We start from the raw sequence: 16,949 nt of genomic DNA on the forward strand, positions 1-16,949 counted from the left end.
CAATTTATTGCACATTAACATTTAGAGAAGAGGCATCTGAGAATAATTACAATTTTTATTAATTTAAATACACATTCATTAGGATAGGTAAATGCATTAAAATGGATGAAGACTAAATCAAGAAAACCTACTAGAAATCCTCATTTATACTTGCATAAACACTGGACCAAACCTGTAAGCATGCAGAAAATCTCATTTCCATAGTTTGCATAATAAATCTAATACGAAACTAGTTCTACTAGTCAAGAGCCGGCATTACCGATTGACATCATCTGTGAGAAAAACATGCTCGAGTTCCCTAAAATCACTTGTAGACCAAAGTGACCCACGTCACCAGCATGATCACACAACACACATAATGGATGGTGCAAACATGTATGCCTCATGTCTCATTCAAGTTTACCATATTTGGGATGGAACAAATGTGTCTATGTAAATCACAAACACAAATCTGTGCACAGTTTTGTACTTCCCAGGCTCTGCTGCTCGTGTAGTGTTTGAGGGCGAGCCGTCATCTGCGCATCCACAGCCAGCCGTTGATCAGACAGGCAGACAGTAAGAGAGAGAAGAGCACCAGCTCTGTCTGTCTGCGCTCTGCATTCTGTCTCTCCAGACCTGCTACCCTTCTGCTCATCTTCACCACCTGAATCAGATGTGGGGAACAGTCAACGGGATCCACAATAGTACATATGTGCCACGAAGTCTCCTATGCTTACCAAGGCAGCATTTATTTGATCAAAAATACAGTAAAAACAATTATTGTAAATATGATTACATTTAAGTTTTCTATTTTAATACATTACAGTGTAATTTATTATGTGATGACAAAGTTGAATTTTCAGCTTCCATTACTCCCGTCGTCAGTGTCACATGATCAATGTTGAACATAGTTGTGCTGCTTAATATTTCTTTGGAAACAAGGATACGATTTTTTCAGGATTCATAGTTCTTTTAAAGAAAAGAACAGAATTTATTTGAAATGGACATCTTTTGACATAAATGTCTTTACTGTCACTTTTGATTAATTAAATGCATCCTTACTAAAGAAAGTTTTTTTTTAAACGTTACTAAAAATGCCAAACCAACATTTTATGGGGAAAATAATCAGCTCAAAAAGAGTTTTGCTTGTGAATTGGACTACATGTCTCATGTTGTACGTTTGTTTTTCTGTCCTTTGATTAATGGGTGGTGTTACCAAACATTGCTAATAATTTGGTAATATTATAAACTAAAGAAAATATATAATCTAAAAAAAAAAAAAACCTTTAGTGACCAAATTCTAAATGACTAGTGACACACCAAAATATCACAAGGTCAATTAATATGGGTGTGTGTGTAACAATGCAACATTGTGTGTCAACAACAAATGTATATAATAATGAATCATTTGTTACATTTATAAAGCGCTTTTCTGGGTACTCAAAGCATTTTGCATATATTAGGGGGATATCTCCTCAACCACCACCCTATTCATATAATAGAAAATATTTCATATTGAAAAATTATCAACACTTTACTATAAGGTTTAATTTGTTAAAATGATATATTAACTAACATGAACTAACAAAGCGCAATACATTTGTTACTGTATTTATCCTTGTTAGCGTTAGTTAATAAAAATACAGCATTAACTGATGTTAACAAATGTTTGATTTTGATAATGTATTAGTAAATATTGAAATTAACATGAACAAAGATTAATAGATGCTGTAGAAGTGAAGTTTATTATAAGTTCATGTTAACTAATGTAGTTAACTAATGAAACCTTATTGTTAAGTATTACCAAAAAATTGTGCAAAACCTCTCCCCTTCGTTATTTTCAAAGTTTACATTTTTATTTTTGTGGTTAATTTCACATTTTATGTCAACCTTACACTTTTTTATATACGTTACACAATATATAAATGTATGTGTACATGTTTATAAAACGCTTGACAGAGAAAATGAACCTACCCAATGGAATAAAGTCCATAGAAATGCATTTGTTTCTCAGTGAAATTTGAACTTGTTGTTGAAGCTCAAGCACTGACCTGTCTGCGGAGCACCATGAACTCAACAGCAGTACCAGTGTCCTCTTCAGGACTCAGCCAGAACTCCTGCGAGGCACTGTGGGACAGAAAGTGCCGTTAACAAAGACACTTCAACAGCTTTCCTCTGAAACATACTGAACAGGCCTTCCATCACTGGTTTAACTAATTCAATGAGCTCTCAACACTATCCGTTATGATAAAAGACCCCATTAACAACTAAGCAAGAAATGTTAGCTTGCTCCAAGTTCACCATAGTAGAGCATCGCTCCACAATTGAATGCATGGAAACTGCATGAGCCACTGTCACCTTGTCCTGCTCTGATCAGGTTGAACCTCCACAGCCTGAGAGGGATGGTTTTCTGGACAACCAAACCTTAAAACATAAGAGAGACACCAGGAACCACAGCAGTCCACATTGAACATGACTTTGTGAACAAATCCACTCAAAATTAGTAGAAAGGGGGGAACTAAAAGCACAAAGCTTTAGAGCGCTTCAGGTGCTTGTTAGTTGTTCAAGTAAAGCAAAAGAAGCGAATCCAATCAAAGCCCAAAGCTCAGATGTGAATCTGCAGGCAAAGTCCACCAACTCTAAATGCCAGACAGGAAACCGAATTGATGCAGTTCCATCAGAAACAACATGGGATAAAAGGTCAAAGCAAACAGCTGAAGGCTGAATATCGCAGGTTAGCAGGGAGGGGAAAGGCAGGGCGTGCAGGATGAGAATCTGTGTGTCACCTGGAGGAGTACTTTTTGGTGACAGTCTGGAGGAGTTTCTGAGACGCCTGCTGGCCCAGCTCCTTGGCGGCCTGCAGCATGCTCTGTGGGGACAGCAGGGTGGGTGGGATGGAGGGAAGCCCCGGGGGCTTTGGCGGGGATGGGTCTGTACGCATGACAGGTGGATGTCCAACACCGCGGCTATTGCGGAAAGGACAGGAGAGGTACGGACATAGAGGTGCACTGCTGTTATTTAAAGACTGATACTAGAACAGCTGTAATACACAAACCCGACAGTCTGTGTACAGGTTTGTGTCTCCTCAGGTAAACAAGCATCTTATTTGGAGCAGGTGGTGATGTGAACTGACCAAATGGAACAACCAATCTCTCCTGCCCTCTAGTGGATATTTTGTGGTAGTGAAGCATGTCTATTAAGGCTATGAAATGAACACATACTCTAGTACTTATTTGACTATTTAGAATTAATGTAGCTGACAACAAAATACATTTAGTCCTGGTTTCACAGACAAGGATTAGATTAAGCCAGGATTAGGCCTTAGTTAAATTAGGACATTTAAGTAGCTTTTATAAATGTTTCTTGGAGAACAAAAAAAAAACGATGGTGTGCATCTTGAGACAAAACAATTACTTATTTTAAGATACGTCAGTGCAAGTTGCTTTAAGTTAAAACAGCTCGAACATGCATTTTAGTCTGGAACTAGGCTTAAGCCTTGTGATACCAATCTTTTATTTGAAACCACGTTTCTAGCATCTGTAAAACCTCATTCTTCCATCTTAAAAATATATTTAAATTACGACACACTCAGCTAAAGGATTATTAGGAACACCATACTAATACTCTGTTTGACCTCCTTTCGATCCTAATAATCCTTTAGGTGAGTGTATATGCTCTCTATATAAAATGCAGAACAGATAGTTTGTGCATTCATGACCTTAAGGCTAGATTATTGTAATGCTCTATTGGGTGGTTGCCCTGCACACTTAACAAATAAGCTCCAGCTGGTCCAAAGCGCAGTAGCTCGAGTTCTTAGTAGAAACAGGAAGTATGACCATATTTGCCCCGTTCCGTCAACACTGCACTGGCTCCCTGTTAAATAATCACATTTTAAAATCTTGCTAATAACTTACAAAGCACTAAATGGTTTCACTTAACCAGTACCTGAGTGAGCTTTTAACGAATTATACTCCATCACGACAATCTCTCTTCCATTAATTTCCTATTATCACTGTAAAACCGCTTTGAAACTATCTGTATCTTAAAAAGCACTATATAAATGAAGGTGACTTGACTGTGAAACCAGGAGCTAAAAAGATGTTAAAACTAAATTTAAAACAGTATTCACTATGCTTTTATATTTATGAATAGTTCTTTTTAATGAGCTTTTATTAAAGGACAACTCCAGTGCAATTTTACGTTTATCTTTTTCATTATATCTTTGTGAGTACAGTCTATAGAAAAAAATAAACAAACCGGATTGATGCTTGCAACACGGAGCTATTACAGTTAATGCCCAGAGCTCCACTCAGCTAAAACGGCAGCTATGGGGGCATAAACGTAAAGGGTGTCTTTGTGCCTCTTAACAAAACGCAATTAAAATGTCTGTCCAACATGAACAGGTCCCTTACATGACAATGAGATGCGTTTAACCAATTAGCCATTGTTTAAATTCACCTGTTTTAGACGGCTAGCTGTGTGTCGCGCTGAAGTCCTGTGGGAATGCAGTTGTAGCTGGAAAAAAGGCAAATAGCCCAGTTGGGAAGAGCGTCGTGTGTATGAAGAGGCTCAGGTCATCGGTACTCTGTTTTGAACGTGTCTGAAAGAAACGTTTTTTGATTCTGTACTGCTGCTGATCCAGCACGTTCAGTTACTCGCGCATGTTCAGTATCAGCTGCTCGTGAGTTCATCAGATCTCTCAGCAAAACACGTCTCAGTTCAGTGAACGGTTGGAGTTACAACATATAAATTAAAGACATTAGTTTATTTTTATTCAGAGGGACTGTCACTCATGTCAGAAAGTGAGCAACTTAAGTAACTTGTGGGATCAGCGCTGATTTGAGACTGAACTCACTAAAAAGAGCCGGTTAAAAAGAACAATTCGTTTGTGACCGGACATCACTAGAGTGATGATACGATCGGGCTCACAAGTGAAGAAGAAATGGTTCACGTTTGTGCCTTTCCGAATTCTGGCAACAGAATGTGAAAATTTGCAGCGAACACTTTGACAAGAATGACACAACACACTTACACAGACACAAACACAACGGGCCGGATGAAGAAAAATGCCATTCCGTGGTCGAAGACGGGTGCAACCAGTGTTGGGGGTATCGCATTACAAGTAACTTGAGTTACATAATAAGATTACTTTTTCAAGTAACTAGTAAAGTAACGCAAAAGTAGCGTAACATTACTTTTATTAAAAAGTAACTAAGTAACTCAATTAGTTACTTTTTAAGGAAGTAATGCAATATTGTAATGCATTACTTTAAGTAAATTTCCTCAACACTGGGTGCAACCAGTATGGAGGTAATGTAAACTTTATTTTTCCTTCCATTTGGGCACACACGGCTTGAGGAAAGATATGCAGTAATAAAATAATCATGCTTTACACACACAACGCTCTTCCCATCTGGACAATTTGCCTTTTTTTCTGGCTACAACTGCGTTCCCACAGGACTTCAGCACGAGATACAGCTAGCCGTCTAAAACACTATTTAGGTGAATTTAAACAACGGCTAATTGGCTAAACGCATCTCGTTGTCATGTGAGGGAGCAGTTCATGTTGGAAAGACATTTTAATAGCATTTTGTGTCTGTTAAGAGGCACAAAGACACCCTTTACGTTTATGCCCCCAAAGCTGCTGTTTTAGCTGAGTGGAGCTCTGGGCATTAACTGTAATAACTCCGTGTTGCAAGCACCAATCCGGTTCGTTTTTTTCCTGTAGACTGTACTCACAAAGGTATAACGATCAAGATACACTTAAAAATTCCCTGGAGTTGTCCTTTAATTAAGAAACTACATGGAGTGGAGTGCTCTACTTTCACACTGTCAGGCCATTTATAATGAACTAGCAAAGGTGAAAGTTGTGAACAAAACAGTGAAATACTGACCTGTAACTTGTAGATTATTGTATTACATGCACTGTGTAGTGTGTGTGTGTGTATATATATCACTATATTGCCACAAGTATTTGGACACTCCTCCAAATCATTGAATTCAGGTGTTCCAATAACTTCCGTGGACACAAGTGTATGAAATAAAGCACCTAGGCATGCAGACGCTTCAACAAACATTTGTGAAAGAATGGACACATTTAAGAGCTCAGTGAATTCAAGCGTGGTACCGTGATAGGTTGCCACCTGTGCAATAAGTCCATTCGTGAAATTTCCTCAGTACTAAATATTCTATGCTCAACTGTAATTGGTATTATAACAAAGTGGAAGCAATTGGTAACAACAGCAACTCAGCCACAAAGTGGTAGGCCACGTAAAAAACAGAGCGGGGTCAGCACATGCTGAGGCACACAGTGCACAGAAGTAACCAACTTTCTGCAGTCAATAGCTTCCAAACTTCATGTGGCTTTCAGATTAGCTCGAGAGCAGTGGGTTAAGAGCTCCATTAAATGGGTTTCCATGGCTTAACAGTTGCATCCCAGCCTTGCATCCAAAACAGTTGCTATCAAGCGCAAAGCAAAGTGTTTGAAGCAGTGGTGTAAAGCAGTGGAGACATGTTCTCTAGAGCAGTGGTTCTCAAACCTGTCCTGGGGACCCCTCACCACTGCACATTTTGCATGTCTCCCTCATCAAACACACCTGATTCAAATCATCAGCTCATTAGTAGAGACTCTAAGATTTGAATTGGGTGTCTGATGAGGGAGACATGCAAAATGTGCAGTGGTAAGGGGTCCCCAGGACAGGTTTGAGAACCACTGCTCTAGAGTGACCAATCACACTTCTCTGTCTGGCAATCCTATGGACGAGTCTGGGTCAGGGTCTGCCAGGAGAACGGCAGGCTTGAGCACAATTCAAAATTGAATGGAGAATGACTCCTAAATTCCAATTAAATTCTTGAATTTGAATTGATGTCAAAAACAGGATAGAATTAAAATTTGAATTAAAGGAAGCAGAATTTAAATTCAAGATTCAAAGAAATTCATATGCATGTCCATCTTGCCATAGGAGCTTCCTCTGCATCTGTTGAGAGAGTCTTTAGTGTTGCAGGAAAGATCTTCAGAGCAGAACGGTGCAGACTCAATGATAAAACAATTGAGGAGTGATTGAGAATTAGATGCAGTAGTGTTGCTAGGTAAATTTTGCATTGTAATTAATGATAACTGCATTTACAACAACTTGTGTTATTTTATTACTTTGAAATTAAAATAACATTCGAACGAAACTAACTAAACAACATTGAGGGGGTAATTTATTTAAATGGATCATTAACTATATTTTAGAACAAAATGTATGCAGGGTTGAGGAGTGACACTGTAAAAAATGAATCATGGGTCTTGTAATTTTCACAAACAAATGGTGATAATTAAATATACTGTGTATATTTTTTATATATTATTATTATTATTATTATTATTTATAGGAACTGATTAAGCTGCTAAAATTAAGGAAAATAAGGTTACTTGTTTATTTTAAAGGGTAAGTTAACCCAAAAATGAAATTGATGTCATTAATGACTCACCCTAATGTCATTCCTACACCCGTAAGACCTGTTCATCTTCAGAACACAGTTTAAGATATTTTATATTTAGTCAGAGAGCGTATCCAAGTGTGTGCACACTATACTGTCCATGTCCAGAAAGGGAATAAAAACATCATCATAGTAGTCCATATGTGACATCAGTTAGTTAGTTAGAATCTCTTGAAGCGTCGAAAATACATTTTGGTCCAAAAATAACAAAAACTACGACTTTATTCAGCATTGTCTTCTCTTCCTGGTTTGTTTTCAATCCTCAAATAAAGATTCAAACAGTTATGAATTAGCAGATTGACTCATTATTCGGATCGCGTGTCAAACTGCTGAAATCACGGGACATTGGCGATCTGAATCATGAATCAATCCAAACCACTTTTATAATGTGTAACTTATAGCAGTAAGCAATAATATTTCCAAAGTAACCTTCCTAACACTGAATGTATGTGAGATTCAACACATTCTTTCCGTTGTGTGACTGTGGAATTTTTTTGAATTTTTATTTATTTTATTTTTTTATTTAACCTTTATTTTACCAGGAAAGTCCCATTGAGTTACAATAACTCTTCTCCCAGGGAGTCCTGGCCAAGGCTAGCGGCCAAAAGTTTCCAGAAAAAAAATAAAATAAACAAAAAGACAAGACATAAATTACACAATACACAATGCACAATACATCACTGATCTCATCCACTACACAACAATTCATTATACTTAACCTTTAAGGAACACAAACATACAAGTGTTGTTAAGAGGCACCTAATTAAAACAAGTGCACTGTTCAGTCAGAGATGACTTTAAAAGATGTTTAAAAATATTTATAGATGGAAGTGATTCTAGATTTAAGGTGTTTTGAAGTTCATTCCAGATATATGGGGCATATGATGAGAATGCTTTTTTACCAAGGTCTGTTCTTGTTGATGGAATAGTTAATAATATTTTCTTTGACGACCTTGTCCTGTAAACACTATTTTGGTAAATCAGCAAATTAGAAATATAGGTGGGTAATTTACCCATTAATGCTTTAGCAATAAAAAACAATAAATGGAATTTCCTTCTAAGGGAGAGGGAGGACCACTGTACAGTTTCATACAGAATGCAGTGGTGAGTCCTAGCTGCAGCACCTGTAATGAAACGCAAGGCCGAGTGGTATAAAACATCTAGTTTTTTTAATAAAAATGAGGTAGAGTGCATATAAATTAGGTCACCATAATCTAAAACTGATAGAAATGTGCTCTGCACCAACCTTTTCCTTGCGGAATAAGGAAAGCACTTCTTTAATCTAAAATAAAAACCTAATTTTGGTCTGAGTTTTGTTAAAAGGCTCTCAATATGGACCGCAAAAGATAATTTGTCATCCAACCAAATACCTAGGTATTTGTAGGAAGTTACTCTCTCTATTGGAGTACCACTTTGTGTTAAAATAGTGAAATCAATAATAGAATGTGAACGTGAAAACACCATTAATTTAGTTTTTTTTGCATTTAATACCAACTTTAATCCTACCAACACTTTTTGTACCTCACTAAAAGCAGACTGTAAATTATAAATTGCTTCCTTCAATGACAAAGCAGTGGTGTACAAAATAGTATCATCTGCATACAAATGAGCCTTTGCTTGATTTAGATTCACACCTAAATTATTTATATAAATAGAAAATAAAATAGGACCCAAAACTGATCCTTGGGGTACACCCATTTTTACTTCTAGCAATGATGAGGTAGAGTTATCTAATGCCACACACTGAGTTCGACCACTCAGGTAATTTAAAAACCAATTTAGCACAATGTTACTAAAACCTATATTATGCAATCTTTGCAGCAGAATATGATGGTCAACAGTGTCAAATGCTTTAGATAAGTCAATAAATAAAGCAGCACAAGACTTTTTATCATCCAAAGCATTAACAATATCATTCGTGACAGAGGTGACAGTCGTAATCGTACTATGCCCTTGCCGAAAGCCAGACTGGGTGGGACTTAAAATACAGTTCTCAGCTAAAAAATGTTTTAGTTGTTTATTTATAAGAGATTCAAAAAGCTTTGCCAAGACAGATAATCTAGAGATTGGCCGATAATTGTCTAAGACTGATGGGTCTCCACTTTTTAATAGTGGGAAGACAATTGCAGATTTCCATGATTTGGGGATAGAACCACTATATAAACTAAGATTAAAAAGTGAGGAGATAGGATCAGCAATCAAGTTTGCAGCAATTTTGAGGAAATATGGCTCAATTTGGTCTGGGCCAGCAGACTTTTTACAGTCCAAGCCTAACAGTGCCTCTCGTAGTTCCGAGACCGATATAGGAATAAAATTAAAATTATTTAAACTTGCACAAGACACATTTGTGATAGCGGTTACACTATCTGTGGAGTTAGCTGTGAGTGTTGACTGAGTAGCAATTCCAGCATTAATAAAGTACTCATTGAAAGTATCTACTATATTTTGTTTACCCCTTACTTCACCATGGCTTGCTTTTATAACTTCAGGTATAATGGGTGGTGGCACATCACCTGAAGATGATTTAATTGCTTTCCAAAAATTTTTGGGGTCATTAAGGTGTTCATTTATTAAATTCAGATAATGTTCACTTTTTGCACTTTTTATTAGTCTTGTGCATCTGTTTCTTAATACCCTATAATTTAACCAACATTTATCATTATTATTTTGTTTTGCTTTGATCCATGCTTCATTCCGTTCTCTAATAGCAGTTGCAATATATTCGTTAAACCAAGGATTATCTCTGCCCCTCACTCTATATCTTCTGATAGGGGCGTGTTTATCAACTATAGCCAAAAAGGTCTTTTTAAAATAGTTCCAGGCCAACTCAACATCATCCATCTCACAAACCAAGTTTAAATCACTCTGATAAATTTCATGAAGGAAGGCTTGTTCATTAAAACATTTATAATTTCGTTTAAAAATAAACCGTGGCCTTATTTTAGTCAATTTGCAATTTCTTACACAGACAATCATACAATGATCACTGACATCATTACAGAAAACTCCTGTAGCCGAATATTTATGTGAAGCATTAGTCAGAATGACGTCGATTAAAGTAGATTTGTCCATTCGTTTAGGATTTAGCCGTGTAGGTGACTGTATTAGTTGCGTCAAATGTAGCTCATCACATAGATCTCTTAACGGTGATGAAGTCGATAGCCAGTCCCAGTTCAGGTCTCCTAGGACAATATACTCGTTGGGCAGCTTATACAAAAAGTCAGACAGCAGATCAGTAGCTCCAGTTGCAGCTGAAGGTGGGCGGTAGCATCCTACCACAGTCAAATAAGTGCCATTTGTGAGATTTACTTTGATGGCACATAGTTCAAAGAATTTTGGCTTTGTTATTGTTTCAAAGCAACAACATTCCAACGACGCCTTGGCATATATGGCTACTCCACCTCCTTTACCCACACGATCCGTCCTAAAGAGATTATACCCTTCGATGTGAATCATATTGTTCGTGATTGATGGTTTGAGCCACGTCTCTGTCAAGACAATTATGTAACTTTCTGTCAGTTTAGCCCACAGACGGATAGCGTCGATTTTATTAATCATGCTGCGTACGTTGACATGAATAAAACGCAGGCCACTGCTATCTTTCAAATCATTAGGGCTGATTTGAATTGTCATTCATTTAATTCTACTTCCTGTCATTCCAATTCAAATTCAACTTCCTGTGGGGCGGAGTCAATTTAATTAAAATTTCAATTCATTAATTTAATGTAGGCCAATTCTGAAAGTCTGAATTTTGCACAAGCCTGCTTGCTTGCCTGACTGCATTGTGCCTAGTGTGAAGTTTGGTGGAGGGGGGATTATTGTGTGGGGTTGTTTTTCAGGGTTTGGGCTTGGCCCCTTATTTCCAGAGAAAGGAACTCTTAATGCTTCATTATACCAATACATTTTGGACAATTTCATGCTCCTAACTTTTTGGGAAAAGTTTGGGGATGGCCCCTTCCTGTTCCAACATGAATGCACACCAGTGCACAAAGCAAGGGCCATAAAGACATGGATAAGCGAATTTGGTGTGGAGGAACTTGACTGGCCTGCACAGAGTCCTGATGCTCTTCTAGAAGAATGCTCAAAAATTCTATAAATATTCCCATAAACACACTCCAAATCCTTGTGGAAAGCCTTTTCCAGAAGAGTTGAAGCTGTTAAGAGTTGGCAGGTGTCCCAAAACTTTTGGCAATATAGTGTACATACACACAAACTAATGCACTGTGATTGTGGTCAAATCGTATTTGTCAGTTTCTTTGTATATGACAGATCACTATAACGCCATAATGATTATTTTAATATTTAATTGCCAATAAGTGCTTAAACAATGAACTGGACTTACGAAGACTGGGAGTGGGGTGTTTGTCTGGCGTGTGTGGGGGTTCCAGGCGGGGTTCGACCGAAGGCCTGGTCACTATAAGACCTTCGCAGTGGACTCTGTGAGACATTACAAGAAATATCATGAAATGGAATGGAATGAATTCCTTCATGGTCCTCGCTGGCATTTATATACAATATTTTGTTAAATGGCTCAAAAGTTATCCTGGAACTTTTAAATAATTTTTACACCTAACATTACATAAAAAAAAATTAAAAAAAATTATTGTACAGTTTACATGTTTGTGAAACTGCTCTTCTGTCTAAGTTAGAAGATCATGGCAAGAATAAACTGAAATTTAAGGACCTTCTGCCATTTAGTCAAAGGTCTGGTTGTGAGGCTGTGAGACTACCTGGACAGGCTCTCTCATGAATGCCTCCCTGTCCCAGGACCCATGCTGCAGGTCCCACATTGATGATGTGTTTTTGGAAAAGAGAGGTCGTGGACTCATATCAGGAGCATCTGTTATTAAAAAAAAAAAAAAAGTAAAAGATTTAAGATGGCATATTTTGGAATTATTAAGATTTTATGTTTTTGAAAGTCTCTTATGCTCAGCATTTATTTAATTAAAAATGCAGTAAAACCAGTATCATTAAAAAATACTAACATTTTAATACATATTAAATTTCAATACAAGTTTCAAAACTTCCTTGTTTAGTCCAAAAACATCTTTTATTGAAATCAAGCTGCAGAAGGACTAGTTTCGGATTTCGTCAGATTATGACCCAATAGTGCGACGAAAGACCCGAGGAAAAGACAAGATCAGTGCCTAGCCCTACTTTTATATCATTACTTCTTTAGCCCGCCAACCAATTTACTTGTAAATAAAGACAAATACAAAACAGCAACAACAAAAAAAGATCACAGATCTACATACTCAGTACATTAAACAGATAATTTAATGTACTGAGTATGTATACTGCAGTACCGCAGTCAACTGTGAAGAGTTGTGACTTGCTGTACTATCCTTTGCTTCTGCATTTATGGGGTTAATGCGGGGATTATCAGATATGGAAGAAAACAGCGTTGTTTCTAATAATCCAAGCAGCATTAAAATAAAGGCTTTTTGTTATTGTTTTGATTGAAGCCATTTGCCGGCTGTAAAAATTAAAAATTTAAATTACAATGTATTTGTTTTTCACTTCATCACAAAAAATGAGCGATGAATCGCCTGTAAGAACACAAGTGTGAAACTATGAAACATTCATGCATAACTCTGTTTTACACAAAACACCACAAATTATCATTTGTCTTTACCACATTATAACTGTGGTAACTCAGTACTTAAAACTTTATTTGGTGCCAAAAGCCGATTTGGTACTAAATTATTATTATTATTAGTGCTCAAATATTAACAAAAAAAAAAATAGGTCAAGACTCTTTCATGAGTAGAAAGTTTAATTAACATTTCAATATTTCTTTTTTTAATCTTACTCAAGTTTTGAATGGTAGTGTATCAAAAAAGGAAAGTTGACAGACCACAGCTACATAAATAAAATAAAAATATTTATTGCATGATTTTATAACCAAATGAACAAGCAATTGGTGAGGATATGCAATTAATATTTTATTTTGTTTTAGTTTTTGTAGCTGTGGTGTGCCAAATTATTATAATTTTTTGTGTGTGATCGAGTTCCTTTTGTTGAACTTTTTGCCTGCTTGATGCACATACTTTTCGTCTAATTCTTCTTTGTACATCAACGTTTCCACAAAACATTAAGCAGCAAAAACTGTTTTCAAAATTGATTATAAAAAAATGTTTCTTGGGCTAATCAGCTTAGTAAATTTTCTGTAGGATCATGTGACACTGAAGCAGAAAATTTGCCATCACATGAATAAATCACATTTCAAAATATATTAAAGATTGAAAATAGTTATTTTAAAATGTAATAATATTTAACAACACAATTGTTTTGCTGCATTTTTATTACATAAATGCAGCTTTTGGGGAGCATAAGATACAAAAAACATTTTTAAAAGATTTTATTTCAAGCTTTTAACAAAGGGTATCTGCAACACTCGTATATCTGACAAGCGAGTCATTACTGATCATAGTTTAAACTATGAGCAATATGAAAAATACCTGTTAAGGCCAGTCTGTCCGGTATGTGCATACTGTAGGAAGAATACAGATCTTCAGGTCTTTGGTCTGCAGGTTCGTGCGCGTGACGCCCTGGCCCGACCCTCAACCGCTCGGGCACGCGCATCCTCTGGCTGATGGCCTCAGTGAAGTACGGGTCGCGCTCACGCATCGGCGGACCGTCACCAAAGTATCCCGTAGATGCCATAACTACCCTAATGCCAGTAAAGTGAATTAGACTAGCCCCATGGCTCAACATCAAATGTCAAGCTGCATTACGTGAGCAAAACAAACACACGGACTAAAATAGACTACAATATAAAGTCGTGGTAAGTAGCAAATATTCAAAATAGAGGCAGCTTGCTGATTGTTACCTCTTAAGTAAGCTTATGTGACTCATGCATGTTCAGATAAAGGTCAGCCACCAAAATCATTCACTCATGACCTAGTCTTCTAGATAGACGAAGCTAAGCAGTTTAAACAATGCATGTATTTCCATATACCAATACCGGTCCAACATAAACAGACACTAGTTGATTACAGCTCGTGGGGCTAAATTTGTCAACTCATACATGGTAATAAATGTCTCCACTCGGTCTAAACGGTTTGGTTTCGGTTTTCCAGCCAGGTCTTTGAACAGCTACCAGCAATACATTATAGGCAGATCGTTCAAGTGTATTTTTGGCTTAATATAAACACTTCTTTAAACTTTAAACAAGCTGTTCGACCCACCTTCATGCAGCTCACGACGACTGACGTAAGTGACGTCGTATTACTGCGTGCAAAAGTGGGCGGTGCATTTATTTTCAATACTTTGACCGCGGACCGCAACGTTAGCCAATCAGAAAACTCTGTGTGTTTGGAGGCGGGACTACCGGTCGTGTCCAGCTCTGGTCTAAAACAAACCTAAGGGAACTAATATCTGACATTTGCTATGCATTACAGTAAATTAGTATATTCATTTTCTAGTCAAATAACAAACAGACATATAATTAGAGCGTTTTCGTTCTTTAATAGACTATTATCCAAAAACATTAGTGCTTTCACAAAAAGGAAATTGGCACTTGGACCATTCAATCAACAGTGAGATCTCGGGGAATGGAAAACAGTTCTCAGAATCCACGTGAGAAAAATCTTAAAGAAAAAGCTAGAGAAATTTGTCAGGGAAGACTCCAAAGACTTAATGCTGTTTTTTAAAGTCACTGGTCTATATTAAACACTCGAACTACAGCCTAATTAAAAGCACTAGTGAGCAAAACATTGTATTTTTCTTTGTGTGATATAGTTTGATTGATTAATGCTTTAAACAACCTTGTGTGTAAAACACAAAGGACTCAAGAATAAAAATGAGCTCACAGAGCTGTATTCTCAATTTTTCAAATTAAAATCCAAGCTTAAATATGAACAAATAGCCTACGTCCAGAGCAAAATAATAATAATAATGATATAAATAAATAAAAAAATTAAATTCATGCATCGGTTTACAATTTATGCACTTGACTATTGTGCGCAACATATCTGATTATATGTATGGTTTTTCACACAAGTATATTATATTCATATTCATATGTTTGAGAAATTGTCATGATACAAAAGATGAAGGACATTTGACACAAGACATACACAAATGTACAATTTTATAATTATGAATTACAATACGAGAAGTGTTTATGGTTATTAAAGGTGTTTCAATTGAAATACAAAATGGGTGTAACCAGCACAAACAGATCTAAGATAATCAGAGCCACAGTGGAAAAATATACATTAATGATAAAATTGGGAGAGAAAAAAATGCATATATGAATAAAAAAACATGCAGTTTGGCTTTAAAAACAACAAAGTTTTGGTTTTGGATATAACATATATATTTAGCATATAAACCAAAGCCTGTGGCTCCCGTGGCACATTCTTACTAGCCCAAACCCTAGACAGGAACATGACTGCTGGCAACAGGCATAGATACAACACATACACACACATTTTCCCCGACACATTTCTTCACGCGTACAGTTGTCTCTTGGTCTAAAATAAACACAAAGATAAACCACACTTGACATTATCTTGAGTTCTTGCTACCGCTGACGTAGTGTTGTTACATTAGAAACCTGTTGCTTCATAGCGTTCAGCCATAATGTACAACTCATTGAGGCTACCAGCAGTCCCGCCCACCTCTCAACGCTTGTCATCCACTGTAGTGAGTTGTCTATGCTATTCTCTTATCGCTCTTTCAGCAGCAACCAAGCCTGAAACTGATCTCCAGTCTGTGCCAGCTATTATCAAAGCCATCTACTAAGCTAGGTGCTCCATCAGCACAAAAGACAGCCTGTCAGGGCATCGTGGGATTGATTGTTGCGGCTAGAGTAAGAGACCCAGGAGACATGAGCGGAGTAAGCAGTTTGCAATTCCTCCATTTTCAATGAGGAGAAGCAAGGTCAAACCCCACTCCACCAGTGCATCCTTCCAATACTGTGCTTGTTGTTTTATCCAATCCATTCCGTCTACTGTTTGGATGAAAGCGTTTGGTCATGCTAAAGTTTTAACCCTTTTTGAAATTAGCATTTTATAATAATACAGTGTTTTCAGCACAATTATATTAAGGCTCCATTAGATTGGGTGCTCGCCCAACAACGCACTGACCCACTTGTAATGTCACTTTTGCATTTATATTGGATTGATACAGCGATATTCCCATCACAACACTAAAGGTGCGGTCACATTAGCGAAATTTGAGGCAAAACGAGTTTTATTGTGTTTAAACCAGGTTAAGAAATGTTTTCTTCAATCAGATCACAAGCGGATGAAGCTAAGTACAGGTGTTAACGGGGTCTAAAACATCTTGAGCTTGTCCACTTTTGACCATTTCCAGAGGCAGTCGAAAACAAATTTGCCTTTGTAGTGTAAACACTCATGTGGTTGAATGTGTTCAAACAGACACAAAAGACTAGCCTTAGCCTCAGACATTACGCCCATGGACTGTTGGATGAACGTCTGATGGATATGGCACATTATTATGGAAACACTTTAGGA

At 37.0% G+C, this 16,949-nt stretch overlaps 1 protein-coding gene across 5 annotated transcripts; it reads right to left on the reverse strand.

Annotated features, from left to right (window-relative positions):
- Positions 1-37: 37 nt before the first annotated feature.
- Positions 38-14,701, reverse strand: LOC137046684 (mitochondrial fission factor-like). Of its 5 annotated transcripts, none has more exons than XM_067424015.1 (8): positions 14,655-14,701; positions 13,926-14,137; positions 12,195-12,304; positions 11,807-11,901; positions 2,766-2,945; positions 2,338-2,403; positions 2,031-2,106; positions 38-643 (listed from the first exon to the last, which is right to left on the reverse strand). In XM_067424015.1, the coding sequence occupies exons 2-8, from the start codon at positions 14,128-14,130 to the stop codon at positions 512-514; spliced, it is 864 nt and encodes a 287-aa protein (XP_067280116.1). In that variant the 5' UTR covers positions 14,131-14,137; positions 14,655-14,701; the 3' UTR covers positions 38-511. The 5 variants fall into 5 exon arrangements, with proteins under 5 accessions (XP_067280116.1, XP_067280113.1, XP_067280112.1 ...); XM_067424012.1 differs by lacking the exon at positions 14,655-14,701 and adding an exon at positions 14,495-14,601; XM_067424011.1 differs by lacking the exon at positions 14,655-14,701 and adding an exon at positions 14,297-14,450.
- Positions 14,702-16,949: the final 2,248 nt, after the last annotated feature.

Source organism: Pseudorasbora parva, chromosome 18 (genome assembly GCF_024679245.1).
Source record: "Pseudorasbora parva isolate DD20220531a chromosome 18, ASM2467924v1, whole genome shotgun sequence".
Classification (NCBI taxonomy): Eukaryota; Metazoa; Chordata; class Actinopteri; order Cypriniformes; family Gobionidae; genus Pseudorasbora; species Pseudorasbora parva.